Source organism: Siphateles boraxobius, unplaced genomic scaffold, assembly GCF_051911475.1.
Source record: "Siphateles boraxobius isolate OS27281-9 unplaced genomic scaffold, OSU_SipBor_1 41, whole genome shotgun sequence".
Lineage (NCBI taxonomy): Eukaryota > Metazoa > Chordata > Actinopteri > Cypriniformes > Leuciscidae > Siphateles > Siphateles boraxobius.
In genome coordinates this window covers 10,325,934-10,341,312 of record NW_027509042.1, presented here as the reverse complement: position 1 = coordinate 10,341,312, position 15,379 = coordinate 10,325,934, and the positions used below count along the sequence as shown (strand labels likewise).

General features: G+C 43.3%; 1 protein-coding gene across 1 annotated transcript; it reads left to right on the top strand.

Moving 5' to 3' along the window:
- The first annotated feature begins 1,071 nt into the window (after window positions 1-1,071).
- On the top strand, window positions 1,072-14,840 carry slc6a11a (solute carrier family 6 member 11a). The gene is made up of 14 exons (XM_077198250.1): window positions 1,072-1,353; window positions 2,088-2,222; window positions 2,679-2,819; window positions 4,747-4,834; window positions 5,092-5,224; window positions 5,424-5,558; window positions 5,683-5,786; window positions 11,886-12,010; window positions 12,354-12,466; window positions 12,564-12,701; window positions 12,878-12,980; window positions 13,069-13,169; window positions 13,478-13,648; window positions 14,031-14,840. Exons 1-14 carry the CDS (start codon window positions 1,185-1,187, stop codon window positions 14,145-14,147), a joined length of 1,773 nt encoding a protein of 590 aa, XP_077054365.1. The 5' UTR covers window positions 1,072-1,184; the 3' UTR covers window positions 14,148-14,840.
- Window positions 14,841-15,379: the final 539 nt, after the last annotated feature.

Sequence of the window (15,379 nt, the reverse complement as noted above, 5' to 3'; positions counted from 1 at the left end):
ATCAGTATTGTGAGCCTATTCCATTTGAGTCCATATAATATTACATTAAACTATAATTCCTCTTAAATACTTCGGCCCAGTTTCATACAAGATTAAGCTAGGAGTAGCAAGCCATGGTGAAATTAGGACATTTAAGAAGCTTTTATAAATAGCCCTTTGAAAAAAATCTTCATCAGCAAAAATCTGCATCTTGAAACAAGATAATGGATCTGCAAGTTGTTTTTTTAGTTGAGACAGCTCAAATAACCATTTTAGCCATGGGACTAGGTTTAAACCTGGTCTGTGAATCTGGTATTTCTCTATTAAAGCAAATGTTTTGCTGATAATAGTTAGTTAGCAATAGCACAAACATGTTTGCAAGGCCTACTATTTTTTTCTGGGCACATCCTAACGCGTTTTGACTTTCTCAGTTTGTTTAAACCTATTTAGGGTTCAGAGTATTTATTTTTTCCCCGCATTAATTTCACACGTCTAGTACAATTATGTGGTTTTGTTTAAAAAAATACTGTTTGAATTTCGTAATAAAATTGACAGAATCGGAGAGCTGAAAATAAAAAATAAAGTAACATGCTCTGTCCGTCGGTGTGTCCTCTTTGCTTCGTATTTTTCTCTGCGTGAGAAAACGGTCGTGTGGCGTGAGAGCGTGTGAAAAATGTCAATTGCGCGAGTTGGCATCCCTGACGCTCACCCCTACAATTTAAGTAATAGGCTATTTAAGTAAAATTAACTTTTCATTTAGTAAACTCGACCGTTAGGTTTAACAGTGAAGAGTAGACTAAATTCATAGAGGACCCTTTATTTATTAAACAATCATACTCAACCCCCCTTGTAGCCTATATCCCTTCATTATCAAAGGCTGAGACTCATGCCAATAAAGGGCATTAGAAGAATTGCACAGGTCAAGACTTGACTGACAACACCTTTTGAAATATAGCTACACTGCTGAGAAAAAAAACGTAGGCTATTAAAATGCCTGCAGCCACAGAACTAATGGACTAAACGCCACCGAACAAGTTAACACATCTCTACTCTCCCTGCAGCCTAAACACCCATCGCCCTCCCCTAGTAATGCTTAAAAGCTGTGATAAAGAAACGCGCTAATACAAAAGCTTCTTCGAATCGTACACGCACATCTTAGCGCTGACAGACACAGACTCCCACACATAAACAGTGTAAGCCTAACTATGGCACACACCTCTAGCAGGCGGACAGGGAACCAACAGGCTGATCTAAGTCCTGGAGAGAGAGGCCATTGGGCAAACAAGATTGAATTTCTGCTGACTGTAGCCGGAGCTATCATTGGGCTTGGAAATGTCTGGAGGTTCCCATATCTTTGCTATAAAAATGGAGGAGGTGAGTAGCATTGAACAATAGGCTACACCTGATTAATTGCTGATTAGGGTTATCATTTTAATTGTGATTAAGGGATCAAGTCATTGCCTGCATTTTTTTAACTAGGCTATACAGTACAAGTATTACCGTATTTAAACATTACTTTAAAAAGAGATTAGGATATTGAAGTGCTGTATATCCTTCAATGTCTGTGTTTTTGAGAAGCATTTATAAACCATCTGTTTCACATACTTTTAATAAATTACATTTGTTTTTTTTTATCACATTATACAACGTTAACATATTCATAACCAGTTACATCTTTATATACAATTTGATTTTGGATTCCATTAGGGGGGCAACTTTAAACAAATAGCATTCAGATAAATACAAAATTTGAAACCTTTTTTCTAAGCAATATTCTATATAAGAATTTTGAGGTTATAGGTTTACTTTTATAGATATATATTTTTTTAATTTAGATATAATCCTGATGTGGCATACATTATACAGTATAATAAATTAATATGACATTAGGACATGATGTTCAATAAAACATTTAGTTATATTTGAATTGGGGGATTCCACAAGAAACCAAATGATACTTCAGCAACTTGAACAGAGTATGTATGGTGCTGGCTAACAGTTATACTGGACATCATGGACACATGTAGAAGTTATGTATAGATTCACATAGGACTTTTTAAAATTATTATTTATCATCTCATTTTACCATTAACATCTTAAATCCTTAGGGGCTTTTTTCATTCCATACATCCTGTACCTGGTTACTTGTGGTATCCCGCTTTTCGTGCTTGAGACATCTTTGGGTCAGTACACAAGTCAGGGAGGCATCACATGTTGGAGAAAGATCTGTCCTCTTTTTGAAGGTTGGTTGCTCATTTCTCAATTATGGATTTTGTGATGCTTCTTATAATTTAGTCAAATGTTGTACAGATTGTAATGCATTTGCTAACAAAGTTAATGTGTTTACATTTAAATTTATATTAAAATAGGCTATACGGTATATTTTTCAGCAACCGCATTTGCAGAAACTAGTTATCACCCATTAGAAACTTATTACTAGAAACTAATTTAGTGGCCCACGACACCAAGCTTTTGTTGCTATAATTGTTAAAATAACAAATAAAAAATATATCATAATAAAATATAGTAAAATAATAACAAATGCGCAACTATATTTTAAACAGTGACCTCTATCTCTAGTATATAGGCCTACTTTTTTGTGTATTTTTGTTGCACTTTCTATTGCAATATTTCTATATTACCTAAAATCAGGTAACATTTGTTTAAAAATTTTGTACTAACGTGACTCCTTTTTTCAGGAATGGGTTATGCCAGTCAAATGATTATTGTCTATGGCTCAATCACCTACATCATCATCATAGCCTGGGCTTTTCTGTATTTATTCTCAGCCTTCAGTGTAGAACTACCCTGGGCCAGCTGCAACAATCTGTGGAACACAGGTACATTTAGTTTAAGCTCACATGGACAGTATGTAGGCTGTGTATTACATGTACTTGTTCGGTACCAGGCTGGTAGGCTGGGTTTTGGATGGAGGGCTAGCTCTTCAATCTTTTCTATAAAAAAAAAAGAAAGTTAGTAACAGTAGGATATCTAGCTTAAAGTTATATTAAAGTTTTTTTTACAATCAATTCAGCACCAATTTCAGAACCTTAATGTCATTTTTTCAAAACTCTAAACACAAAACTCAAAACAGTCATCACTTAACACAGGCTATCTGATGTTCAAAACTCTGCAGTGTGTATTCATATATTTAAAGAGCCTTGCATTTGCAGAATTATTGCTTTAAATAACTAATTTATTATGAAATATTAAAGGAACATTACTTTAGATCAGCCACACACAAGATACCCATAGTTTCAATGAGTAGTTGTTAGTACAATCATTAAATATTTGTTGTACAAAATATCTGATGCAGGTTTCATTATTGTTCTACACATACATCACTGTAAAAGACTAGAGAGAATAGTAATCACATTTTACCAAGGTCTAAGCTACTAAGCTAAGCTATTATTCTGATTCTGATTGGCTAAAAATTAGATTAATATATTAATTTTCCACACATAGACAGCATATCTCAATCGATTATGTGGCTGACACCCGGACCCTGGATTAGGCACATTGTAGCCTTCCAGGTCACAGAACTGCGTTTCTACGTGCCAGCTTGTCCGGAACAAGAAGTCAACCTATAACCCAAAATACTAACACATAGACACAGCCTCTTCAAGGTTGGATTTGGTTGCGCTCTAACTATAAACAGGAGACTTTTCCAAAACATCCAGATAACACATTCTTTCTCTCAGTGTGAGGACATTTTAATATAGAACAGTGAAGTAAATGCTTTAACTAAGGTCACTTAAATTATTGGTTCCAATGACTCCTGTGACCTATAGCTTTCAGAGTAAGCTTGAAAAACCGATATATGTATTGACACATGTTGGAGGCCTCTCTCTAAATCCTTACAAAACAAGCCCATATTTCATTTCTGGAAATGAACAAGCACCGTTACTGCATCCCTGGCATGGTCCAGAGCCTCCAGTCACCTCTCAGATATTTAAAACAGACATTAAAGAATACATGAAAAGAACATCTTGGTACGGAGCCCCTAAAGGGACATGGTGGTGGAAAAAATTTGGGATGGGAGAAAAAAGTTCCCTTGCAAAACTTTTACGTTCCCTCGCAAAACTTTTACGCTCCTTCGCAAAAACATTTGCGTTCACTTGTAAAACCTGTTCAGACAGCTGAGCTGAGTTTGTCCTGAGCTCGGACAATCACTTCCAGTTTAATGTCCCGCTGGCAGTGTTTCAGAGCTCCGTTCCTTAACAATGGAGGGGTTCATAATGTTTGAACTTGGACTCAAATATAAAGAAATGGTCAGTGCTTAACTCAAGGAGTTGTAAAGTTCAGGAGTTCAGTGAAGTTTGCAATATATTTACAGATTCCAACTTCCCGGATCAATAACTCATGAGCTAAACATTGTTAAAACACAAATGACTCCTATTTCCAATCACAGTAACGTAGACAACAAGCTAAAACCCGATTTTCCTCAAAACGAGCTTTATAATCTAAATTGATCCCTGAGCAGGCGGCTGAGAGACAAGTCGGAAGGGACCTCATGTGGTACTTCACTAAAAACAGTGAAGCGTGTGTATTTGCTTCACACGCACATATAATGAAGGAGATTTCTCTTTGTGCAGAAATCTCCCCATTTGATGCTTATGCCAGGATTGGGAGTGGGATACTACGTATGAACCAGATGTTTTGTGAAATTTATGAATATTTAATCAGATTAGGTCTGGGTTTATTTGTTCTTCAGGATTGTTGCTATATACCTGTCCTTTAACCATATTTGTATCTCTTTGGGTTTAGATGCTTGTACTGTGCTTAGTGGGAAGAATTCAAGTTCAGAGAGGATGTCTCCTCTTAATGCCACTTCCTCTGTGATGGAGTTCTGGCAGTGAGTTAAATAAAAATGCAATGAACTTACGCTGAGAATAAAATAACAATTCATATATAAGTTTAATATTTTGGAGAATCTGACATCAAACCAGGTCAGAATTACAATTACAATTGGACATGGTGCCATGCAAATTTCATATATGAATATGATAATGTTCTCCTTGAGTCTTTCTAGCAATCCATTTACATAAGACAGCCAACTCACAGTTTTATTATATTGTTGAATGCTTTCTTGAATGCTTTCTGTATGTTCAGCCACAGAGTGTTGCAACTGTCCAGTGGAATAGAACATTTGGGAACAATAAGGTGGGACTTGGCCCTTATTCTCTTACTCGTCTGGATCCTGGTCTACTTCTGCATCTGGAAAGGCGTGAAATCTACTGGGAAGGTTATAGTCCTACAAACATCCATAATACCTTTCATTAAAAAGTTATGGGCATACAAAACTGCACCAAATTACTTAAATAAGTAAAACATTTTCAATCTTTTTATTACCGGTGACAGAACAGAAAACAGTTTTCAGCATGAAATACCCATACACTCTACATTATTGTCAATTAACTGCTGCAATATTATTATATTTACAGGCAGTCTATTTCACAGCAACATTCCCTTATGTAATGCTCCTGATACTGCTCATACGCGGGGTCACTCTACCTGGTGCCATCAACGGCATCCACTATTATATGTACCCGGATCTGACACGGCTAGCTGACCCACAGGTAAAGACATTAGAAAGCCTAATGAGTTACAGAAAATCTAATTTAGATACTGTATTACTGTTTTCTTGTATTGTGCTTTTTAAGTTACTCTTTCTGAATTGTCTTGTTTTTGTTTGTTTGCAAGGTATGGATGGATGCTGGTACTCAGGTCTTTTATTCTTATGCTATATGTCTTGGATATCTCAGCTCTCTTGGAAGCTATAATCAATATAACAATAATTGTTACAGGTGAGTGTGCATTATATGAAGCAGAAAATTTTATTTGAACTGATAAAATTGGTTAATTTAATCTGTAGTTTTCACTTAAAGATGATTAAAGTTAATAAACTCAAAGAATAAGAGCCTTCAAAAAACTTTTTTTTTTAAATTGCACAATGTCCACAAAAATATTAAGCACAATCGTAACCTACTGTAATAACAATAAGAAATGTTCCTTGTGCACCAAATCAGCATATTAGAATGAGTAAAGCATAGAAACAGTCATCTCTGACTTCGCTCTACGAGACGAGCTTCTCTCTCCGGTGTTGATGTGACGGCGATCTGCAGCGAGCTCACAGTGCCTGCTGATCTGTGCTGTGATCTGCCAGTGTGTGTGTGTGTGTGTGTCTCCCTGTGCGCTTCAACATCGCGGAGGTTTTTTTTCTCCTCTCATAAAAGAGCTCGCACGCGGAACGTCTTTTAAAAAACGGCTCGCCCGTGCATTTCTGGTTGCAACGCGGACTGGTATCGGACTCTGATGGGCATGTGTTTGGGCTTTGATCATGCTTGAACAGCGCTCGTGGGTGACTCATGTTCTCGCTGGGAACTTGATCATCGCGTCATATATAGGTCGAGACTCGGTGAACTCGCAGAGTGAGTGTCCCCTCATCCACCCCCCGATCTTCGGCTGGTGGCCAGGGTGACCTGAGGGTTACGGTCTGGAACAAGGCCCGACTATGTGTCCGCGACCCCAGCCCCCCTCTTCTATGACGGTGCCCGCTAGTGAACTGCTGATTCCCGCGGGTCTACCCTCTGGTGACACCCGTGTTTCAGTTGAAGCTACAGAGGAAGATGCCATGTCTGTTGCAGCATCACTAGGTGGGTTTGAGTCTTCTGGATGTGAGGGCTCGTCACAGCTGCCACCTTCCGGTGTGCATACGGCTGTGCCTGAGTCTGATCCGGAGATGACGGCCATGCTTTCCCGGGACGATTGGTTTTTGGGTAAGGCCGCCGACCCTCGTCCAGAGCAAACCCCAATACCTTTCTTCCCGGACGTGCATGATGAGATCTCGAAGTCCTAGAAGACCCCCTTGTCTTCTCGGGACCGCTCGCTGATCTCATCCGCCTTTCCTCCCCTCGATGGGGCTGCTGCCCATGGGTACACTGGGGTCCCCCCGGCTGAACGCTCTGTTGCGATGCTATGTGTCCTCAGAGTGCTTCTTCTCGGCGCAATCCTAAGGACCCGCCCGTGGCCTGTAGTTTTTCGTCTACGCTTGTGGCGAGATCCTATAGCGCCACGGGACTGGCAGCCGCCTCACTGCATGCCATGGTCATTCTGCTGGTCCACCTGACCCAGATGCTCATGGACCTGCATTAGGGCGGGACTGACCCAGGGCTCTTCACTGAGCTGCGCGCCGCCACTGACCTTGCTCTCCGAGCGACGAAAGTGGCCGTACGCTCCCTGGGTCAGGTGATGCTCACCATTCTGTGGCTGAACCTGTCTGATGTGCTGGATGTCGCGCGGACCCGTCTGTCCGACATTCCCATATCCCAGGTCGGACTCCACAGTCCTCTCCAGCCCCGCCCCCCGCTACACGCCGGGTTAAGCGGCGCTCTTGAGATGGGCTCCTCAGAGATGGGACTCAGTTCGTTCCAGGAGTTGGTAGCAGGACCACTCCTTTCCCCGGGGGAGGGCCGGGGAAGAATCCTTATTCTCCAAAGAACTGACTCTCCCGTCTCTGAGCACAGAGAGTTCTCGGACGTCACAGAGCGCCGCCCACAAGCCGTGCTCTCCTCGTCCCCCTCTGTCCCAGAGGTGGTTGACACGGCGTGCCGTCCACAGACCGCTTCGCCCCTGTCCCCCTCTGTCGCCAGACCCCTGGCAGAGCAGACCCCCACGGGACGACCAGCCTGGTCCTCCCCTGGCCCCCTCTGCCAGGGCGCGGTTATTAACTGTGCCCCCACATCGGGCCGCTATGCTGTCCACACGTCTGGGCCAGTTACTCCGCTTCGCTGCCCCTCCGGGGGGACGCCTGTGGTTCACATGATCCAGCTGGTTCAGTTCCTGGGAGCCTGGTTAGAGCTTCCCCGTCTGTCCCGCTGGGTCGTGCGGACCATCAGGCTCGGCTATGCGATTCAGTTTGCGCGGTCTCCTCCCCGCTTGGGGAGTCCGCTCCACTTTTGTCGGTGGCTATGCCCCCATCATGAGAGCAGAGATTACCACCCTGCTGGCGAAGGGTGCAATCGGTGGGTTACGGCCAATCCTTGACTTGCGCGTGCTGAACCTCTCCCTTCACAGGATGCCCTTCAAGATGCTTACCGCCAAACGCATTTTCGAATGCATATTGCCCCAGGATTGGTTTGCAGCGATTGACCTGAAGGACGCCTACTTTCATGTCTCCATTCTTCCTCGACACAGACTGTTCCTTCGGTTTGCTTTCGAGGGGCAGGCATACCAGTACGCGGTTCTCCCTTTCGTGCTAGCCCTGTCTCCTCGCATCTTCACTAAGGTCGTCGAGGCTGCCCTTGTTCCCCTTCGGGAACACAGGGTTCGCATCCTGAGTTATATCGACGACTGGCTGATCCTAGCTTACTCTCGAGTTCAGGTTTGCGAACACAGGGACTTAGTGCTTCGGCACCTAGCTCGTCTGGGCCTTCGGGTCAACTGGGAGAAAAGCAAACTTTTCCCCGTGCAGAGGATCTCTTTTCTCGGTATGGACATCGACTCGGTCGCCATGTCCGCGCAGCTTACGAGCGAGCGCGCGCAGTCACTGCTGACTTGCCTGAGACAATTCCAGGGCAGGAGTGCGGTTCCACTGAAACTCTTTCAGAGGCTCCTGGGGCATATGGCATCTGCAGCCGCGGTCACGCCGCTCGGATTGCTTCATATGAGACCGCTTCAGCTTGGCTTCGCGAACGAGTCCCGAGGTGGGCATGGCAACACGTCACGCTCCGAGTACCAGTTACTCCGACCTGCCGTCAGTTCTTCACCCCGTGGCGAACCTCAGTTTTCTCAGGGCGGGTGTCCCCCTGGAACGAGCTTCCCGGCATGTTGATGTCTCAACAGATGCCTCCACCTCGGGCTGGGGCACCATGTGCAATGGACATGCTGCCACGGGCTCCTGGATTGGACCCCAGCGGCTATGGCATGTCAATTGCCTCGAGTTGTTGGCAGTACGCCTTGCCCTGCACCGCTTCCGGGCGTTGCTCAGGGGTCAACACGTACTAGTCCGTTCAGACAATACCGCCACTGTAGCGTACATCAACCATCAAGGTGGTCTACGCTCCCGCTGTATGTCACAACTCGCTCGCCACCTCCTCCTATGGAGTCAGAAGCATCTGAGGTCGCTTCGAGCCATTTTCATTCCCAGAGCGCTGAACTGTGCAGCCGACGAGCTCTCACGGCTTCAGCCACTCCCTGGAGAATGGCGACTCCATCCCCAGTCGGTTCAGCTGATTTGGGACCAGTTCGGGGATGCACAGATAGATCTGTTTGCCTCTCACGACTCGACCCATTGCGCCCAGTTTTATTCCCTGACCGAGGGCACACTCGACACGGATGCTCTGGCGCACAGCTGGCCGCAGGGGCCGCAATGCGTTTCCCCCAGTGAGCCTTCTTGCGCAGACCTTGCGCAAGGTCAGGGAGGACGAGGAGCAGGTCATTCTGGTTGCCCCTTACTGGCCCAACCGGACCTGGTTCCCCGAACTAGTACTCCTCGCGACAGCACCTCCCTGGCCGATCCCTCTGAGGAAGAACCTTCTTTCTCAGGGACGGGGCACCCTATGGCACCCTCGTCCCGATCTCTGGAACCTCCACGTGTGGCTCCGGGATGGGACGAGGCAGGTTTGAGTACCCTACCACCAGCGGTGGTGGCTACCGTCACTTCCGCTAGGGCGTCGTCCACGAGACACGTCTATGCGTTGAAGTGGAACATCTTCGTCAGCTGGTGCTCTTCTCACCGAGAAGACCCCCGGAGTTGCTCGATCAGCGTTGTGCTTTCCTTCCTTCAACAGGGGTTGGAGCGAAGGCTGTCTCCCTCCACCCTGAAAGTCTATGTTGCCGCCATTGCCGCACACCATGACCTCATCGAAGGTAAGTCGGTGGGGAAGCACGACCTGGTCATCAGGTTCCTGAGAGGAGCCAGGAGACTAAATCCGCCTCGCCCTCCTCTCTTTCCCTCTTGGGACCTCTCAGTTGGTCTAACTGCCCCGAAGAGTGCTCCGTTTGAGCCCCTGCAATCAGTCGAGTTTAAATTCCTGTCTTGAAGACAGCGCTCCTGGTTGCACTGGCCTCCATCAAGAGGGTAGGGGACCTGCACGCATTCTCCGTTGACGAAGTGTGCCTTGAATTCGGGCCGGCTTACTCTCACGTGATCCTGAGACCCCGACCTGGATAGGTGCCCAAGGTTCCTACCACTCCCTTCCGGGACCAGGTGGTGAACCTGCAAGCGCTGCCCCTGGAGGAGGCAGACCCAGCCTTGGCTCTGCTCTGTCCAGTACGCGTTCTCCACGCCTATGTAGACAGGACGCAGTGTTTCAGGACTCAGACCAGCTCTTTGTCCGATATGGTGGGAAGCTGAAGGGAAAGGCTCTCTCCAACCAAAGGTTGTCTCACTGGATAGTGGACACCATTGCTTTGGCATACCAGCAGCAAGGTCGACCGTGCCCCCTTGGTGTGACTGCCCACTCACCCGGAGTGTGGCGTCCTCTTTGGCTCTAGCGCATTGCGCCTCGCTAACAGACATCTGCAGAGCTGCAGGCTGGGCGACACCTAACACATTCGCCAGATTCTATAATCTCTGAGTGGAGCCTGTGTCCTCTAATGTACTCGCTTCAACCAGCTAGTACCGGACCCGCTCAGGTGTCTTCGCTTGCTCGCCATTCCACTCCACGGACTGGATACGTGTGATATTCTCCTCAGGTGAGCTTCCCCGAAACCCCTGAGCTCCTCCAGCACTCCTGACGTCGGCGCCAGTATCTATTGCCTGCGCGTCAGCTAGGTGCCTCCCGTGTGCATGGTCCCTCCTCTGAGCGACCCCCACATGTGTATTTCCACTGTAAGCCTCTCTGAGCATGTGTCTTTCCTTTGGCAAGCCACCTTGCATCCCCTGGGGTTGAAATATTCCACCTGCGGCTGGACACCCCAGTGTTCTCCATATGCATCCCTCTGGGTCATATGTGTATTTTCTAAGTCCCCCCCTCTGGGTTGGCAATAATTGCATATTTCCTCTAAGCTATGGGATATGCCCCCCAGTGTACCTTGGTATTCCTGTGCTAAATAGGAGTCCTTCGTCCGTGCCAACTTAACACTTAACTCGGAGTGACAACGAAAGGGAACGTCTTGGTTACGTATGTAACCCTCGTTCCCTGAGTAGGGAACGGAGACGTTACGTCTGCCTGTCACTTTCCGCTGTACCGCGGGGATCGCCTGAGCTCAGTCTTGGCTCCTCAGCGAAGAAACATATCTGCATGTTACCGGCTTCCTCGTTTTATACCCACGAGGTGGGGCGGAGTTACGCTATGCAAATTCCGCAGACCCATGGCATTTCTTTGCCATTGGCTCATTTTGTAATACTCGAAGTCGATAGGTGTTCTAAGCGAAACCCCATTCATCGTCATCCGACGTAACGTCTCCGTTCCCTACTCAGGGAACGAGGGTTACATACGTACCCAAGACGTTTTGCCATCACAGGAATAAATTACATTTTAAAATGTTTAAATAGAAAATAGTTATTTAAAATTGTAATAATCTTTCACAATATTACTGTTTTTACTTTGGTAAAATAAAATAAAAAAATATTTCTTTTTTGATACCATTACATTTTCTGCTTTTTCTTTTTCTTTTGACCAAATACACAACAGACAACAATAAGCCAAATGGTGCTCACTGCAGAGTCAAATAATGTCCAGCTCCACCTCTCTGGATATCTAATGGGGTGGAGGTATGGGGTTGTGGGTAGGGTTAGGGTGTAGTTGGATATTCTAGCTCCACCCAATATGGCCAAATTACATTTGGTCTTCCTCGCTGAACGTCTAGCGAGGGGGAGCTAGACGTAAACTCCACCAATTTGCTTTGCAGTGACTAGCCTCTCAAATAAGCTAATGTTTGTGATGTGAAAATATTCCTAGGGACTCTTTCTTCCTCTGCTTGCTGAACAGTGGAACCAGTTTTATAGGTGGATTTGCTATTTTCTCTGTTCTGGGTCACATGGCACAGGAGCAGGGTGTGGAAATATCCCTTGTGGCTGAATCAGGTAAGAGAAATATTTTTTATTGTTCTTTTGAAACTTTCCAACATATCAAATAAATGATCAAACTGAATTTTAAACGGAATAGCATTGTTTGTTTTAATACGGTCTCATTGTCACTCCCTCAATTCAATAGTCTTTGTTAAAAATGGAAGCAGACCCTATTACTTGTCATTCTTTGCAAGGGCTATTTTAAATTGTGGCATTATATGTCTTACTAAAATAATTTCAGCTCAAATCAATATACTATCTTTATTGATTAATTTGGTAACTATGTAGTAATCCGGGTAATTTATGGATACTGTTGGTCAATGTACCTCATTGTACCTTCTCCCTTGGCTGTCGTTAGGTCCTGGACTGGTGTTTATAGTGTACCCTCAGGCGGTGACAATGTTGCCATGGTCTCAGTTCTGGGCTGTGTGTTTCTTCACCATGATCATCCTTTTGGGGTTGGACAGCCAGGTTAGACCCTTTTCTCTTTCTAAGCCTAAAAATCTGTTGCTTTGCTCTCCTCCCTGTTCCTGCCTCCCCATCCAATGTATTTTCTTGTGTCAATCAGTTTGTTGGACTGGAGAGCATAATGACATCAGTGACAGACATGTTTCCCACTGTGTTGAGACGTGGCCTCAGAAGAGAGATGTTGCTTTTAGGGATTTGCCTTTTCTGCTACCTGATGAGCCTCTTCATGATTACAGAGGTATATACCATTTTTATACAGTATTTTATAATGAAACCTGTAAATCTGTAAAAATTTTGTTTTTGGAAGGCATTTCTGATTCTGCAGATGTTTTTGTAGTCCAGGGCTTTGAATTTTGTTGATAAGAATATCATTTTTTTATATCTTAAAAAAGTGTCCTACTTTTTGTTTCACAGGGTGGTCTCTACATAATTCAGTTGTTTGATCATTACGTGTGCAGTGGAGCAACTCTCCTGTTCCTGGCTACATGTCAGTCTGTGGCCATCGGCTGGGTATATGGTGAGTGGCCTCCATTTAAATGTGCCTTAAATTGTCCTTTCTACTCTTCATGGGACATGTGCTAAAAATTGTGCTGTCTCTCTCCAAGGTGCTGATCGATTCTATGAGAACATAGAAGACATGATTGGTTACAAACCCTGGCCTGTGATGAAGTACTGTTGGCTCTATGTCACCCCCTCTGTCTGTGTAGTAAGTGTGTTTCTGTCACAGGGTAAAATAGGAGCACTCAGCACAGTTAATTGAAATACTTTATCAAACTTTCATATGCCTGTATAAAAACATCATAATCATACAGCTTATTGATGCATTAGAACGGACCATAATGAAAAATGCAAAGTAAAAATTAAATAAAAAAAATATATTTGGCCTATTTTGCTTTCTAATTTTATATATATATATACTTTTTTTTTAAGAATACATATGTGTCCTGATCAAACCTGTATTTTCAATTATGTCAATTATGTGTCCTGATCAAACCTGTCAATTATGTCCTGTAGGGAACCTTTATTTTCTCTCTGGTCAAGTACAGTCCCCTGAAATTTAATAACACGTATGTGTATCCATGGTGGGCATACGGTATCGGCTGGTTCCTGGCTATATCCTCTCTCTCTCTCATCCCCATCAACATGATCTACAAACTGTACAAGGGGAAAGGGACCCTCTGGAAGGTAGGTGTTGTCGTAAAAAAACAAATGTAAGTGCTTCTTTGTTTTTTCTCTCTGATTTCACAGATGTTTCGAATCACTAAATATGGGCGGGTCTCAAGGATTAATAGTCATGGCTGAAATATATATATATATTATATATAACATATATATACATTTTGGTTTTATGTTCACAGTTTAAGGTCTTCTGATTTTATTATCTAATATATTTTATTTTTGGAAATTTTTATTTCAACAATATATAAATGTGTTTCTGAATTAAAACCTTTAGCAGAACCAGCAGGCAACTGATTCACAACAGGAATGACTTTCTTTCATTTCCTATGGGATGAAATGTAATAGAAATAACTGAATAATGTTTTTTTTTTGTCTGTGTTGCCCTCAGCGTCTCCAGCTGGCTTGCACTCCAGCAGAGGATCTACCTCAATCTCACAGACCTTCAGCACATAATTATACTCTGTCATCCTGTACAGACAGAGAAAAGACCCCAGACAACCTTTAATGCTCAGCTGCCATTGAGTCAGTTGTCCCTATAGTAGATATTAAATCACAGTTCAGTCAAAATTAAACTTTTGCTGCTTAAACAGGTAAATTCCATTGAGTTATTAATTTTGAAGAAAAAAATATAGTAATGTTCCCTAGTGAAAGTTCAATAGATTAAAAAGGCGAAAGAGTAACATAAGTAAAGAGCTGACACAACTGCATATTTTCTCCCTTCTGCATACAGAAATTTAATAGTGCCTTGTTTTTAGCGATATAAAACATTTATTTTTGGACAGTAATCTATCAGTGCTGTTCATGAGCTTAAGTTTTGACAAAAGATTGTCTCATAAGGACAACTAAATCTCACCTCATATTTACAGATGCAGACACTTTCACTATGCAAACATATAATATATGCATTGCCTAAAAGCAGGGCGGCCATGATGTAAAGCAAACTAATCATGAATTTTGACAGGTGGCTATTCTCATAGGGACGGTTTATTAGAAATTTTCTTTATGATCTTCTCATGCAGGTTAACCTGTTATGAGATAAACTGAGCCTTCAGGCACTGTTTTTATTTGATCCATGGTAAGAGTTTTATTGATATTTCTTTCAGTGATATTCAGTCTCACATACCTTGAGGGCATTATGTAAAATGTGCTTGATCAGCACCAAGTTGTGTGGAAGTACAGGTCATGTGTAATGAGATAAATGTATTTTTCCAAGTAGTATAATCTTTCTATAATAATCTTTTTAATCTCACATTGTAATATATTTTTAGATTCATTATACTTTGTATAAGAGGTTATATGAAATGTAAATCAAACATATTATGTATTTACAGAATGTGTAGCAGAATCATTTTAACATCTATCAGATCATACTGCAAATCATCTTCATTTATATGGGGTAGAAGGTAAATCATTTTTCTTTCTGTCTGTTTGTTTTCCCCATCTACCAGATGATAAAAATCCATGCTTTCAAATGATTTATTCTTAATCCTCATGGGATCTGCTGAGCAGCTTATAAACTCAACAAGAGCCCATTTTAAAGGTTTTAGGCTCCAACAATAATAGAATTATGTGGGTCACAACCTCCCTGGTTTTGTTTACTTTTTTCCATAGACACAGATCCAGGATTTACAGATGCAGGTTTAATGCAGGATAGTTGCACTCTGAAATGTTTTCAATAAAAATCCTTTGAAGTCTAGGATCATAAAAAACATCTGTCCAGAAACTCAGGATTACAGT

Coding starts and splice junctions, on each gene's coding strand:
- slc6a11a (XM_077198250.1), top strand. CDS start 1,185: ATGGCACACACCTCTAGCAGGCGGACAGGGAACCAACAGGCTGATCTA. Junction 4,835..5,091: donor TCTGTGATGGAGTTCTGGCA/GTGAGTTAAATA, acceptor CTGTATGTTCAG/CCACAGAGTGTTGCAACTGT. Junction 12,981..13,068: donor GGCCATCGGCTGGGTATATG/GTGAGTGGCCTC, acceptor TCTCTCTCCAAG/GTGCTGATCGATTCTATGAG.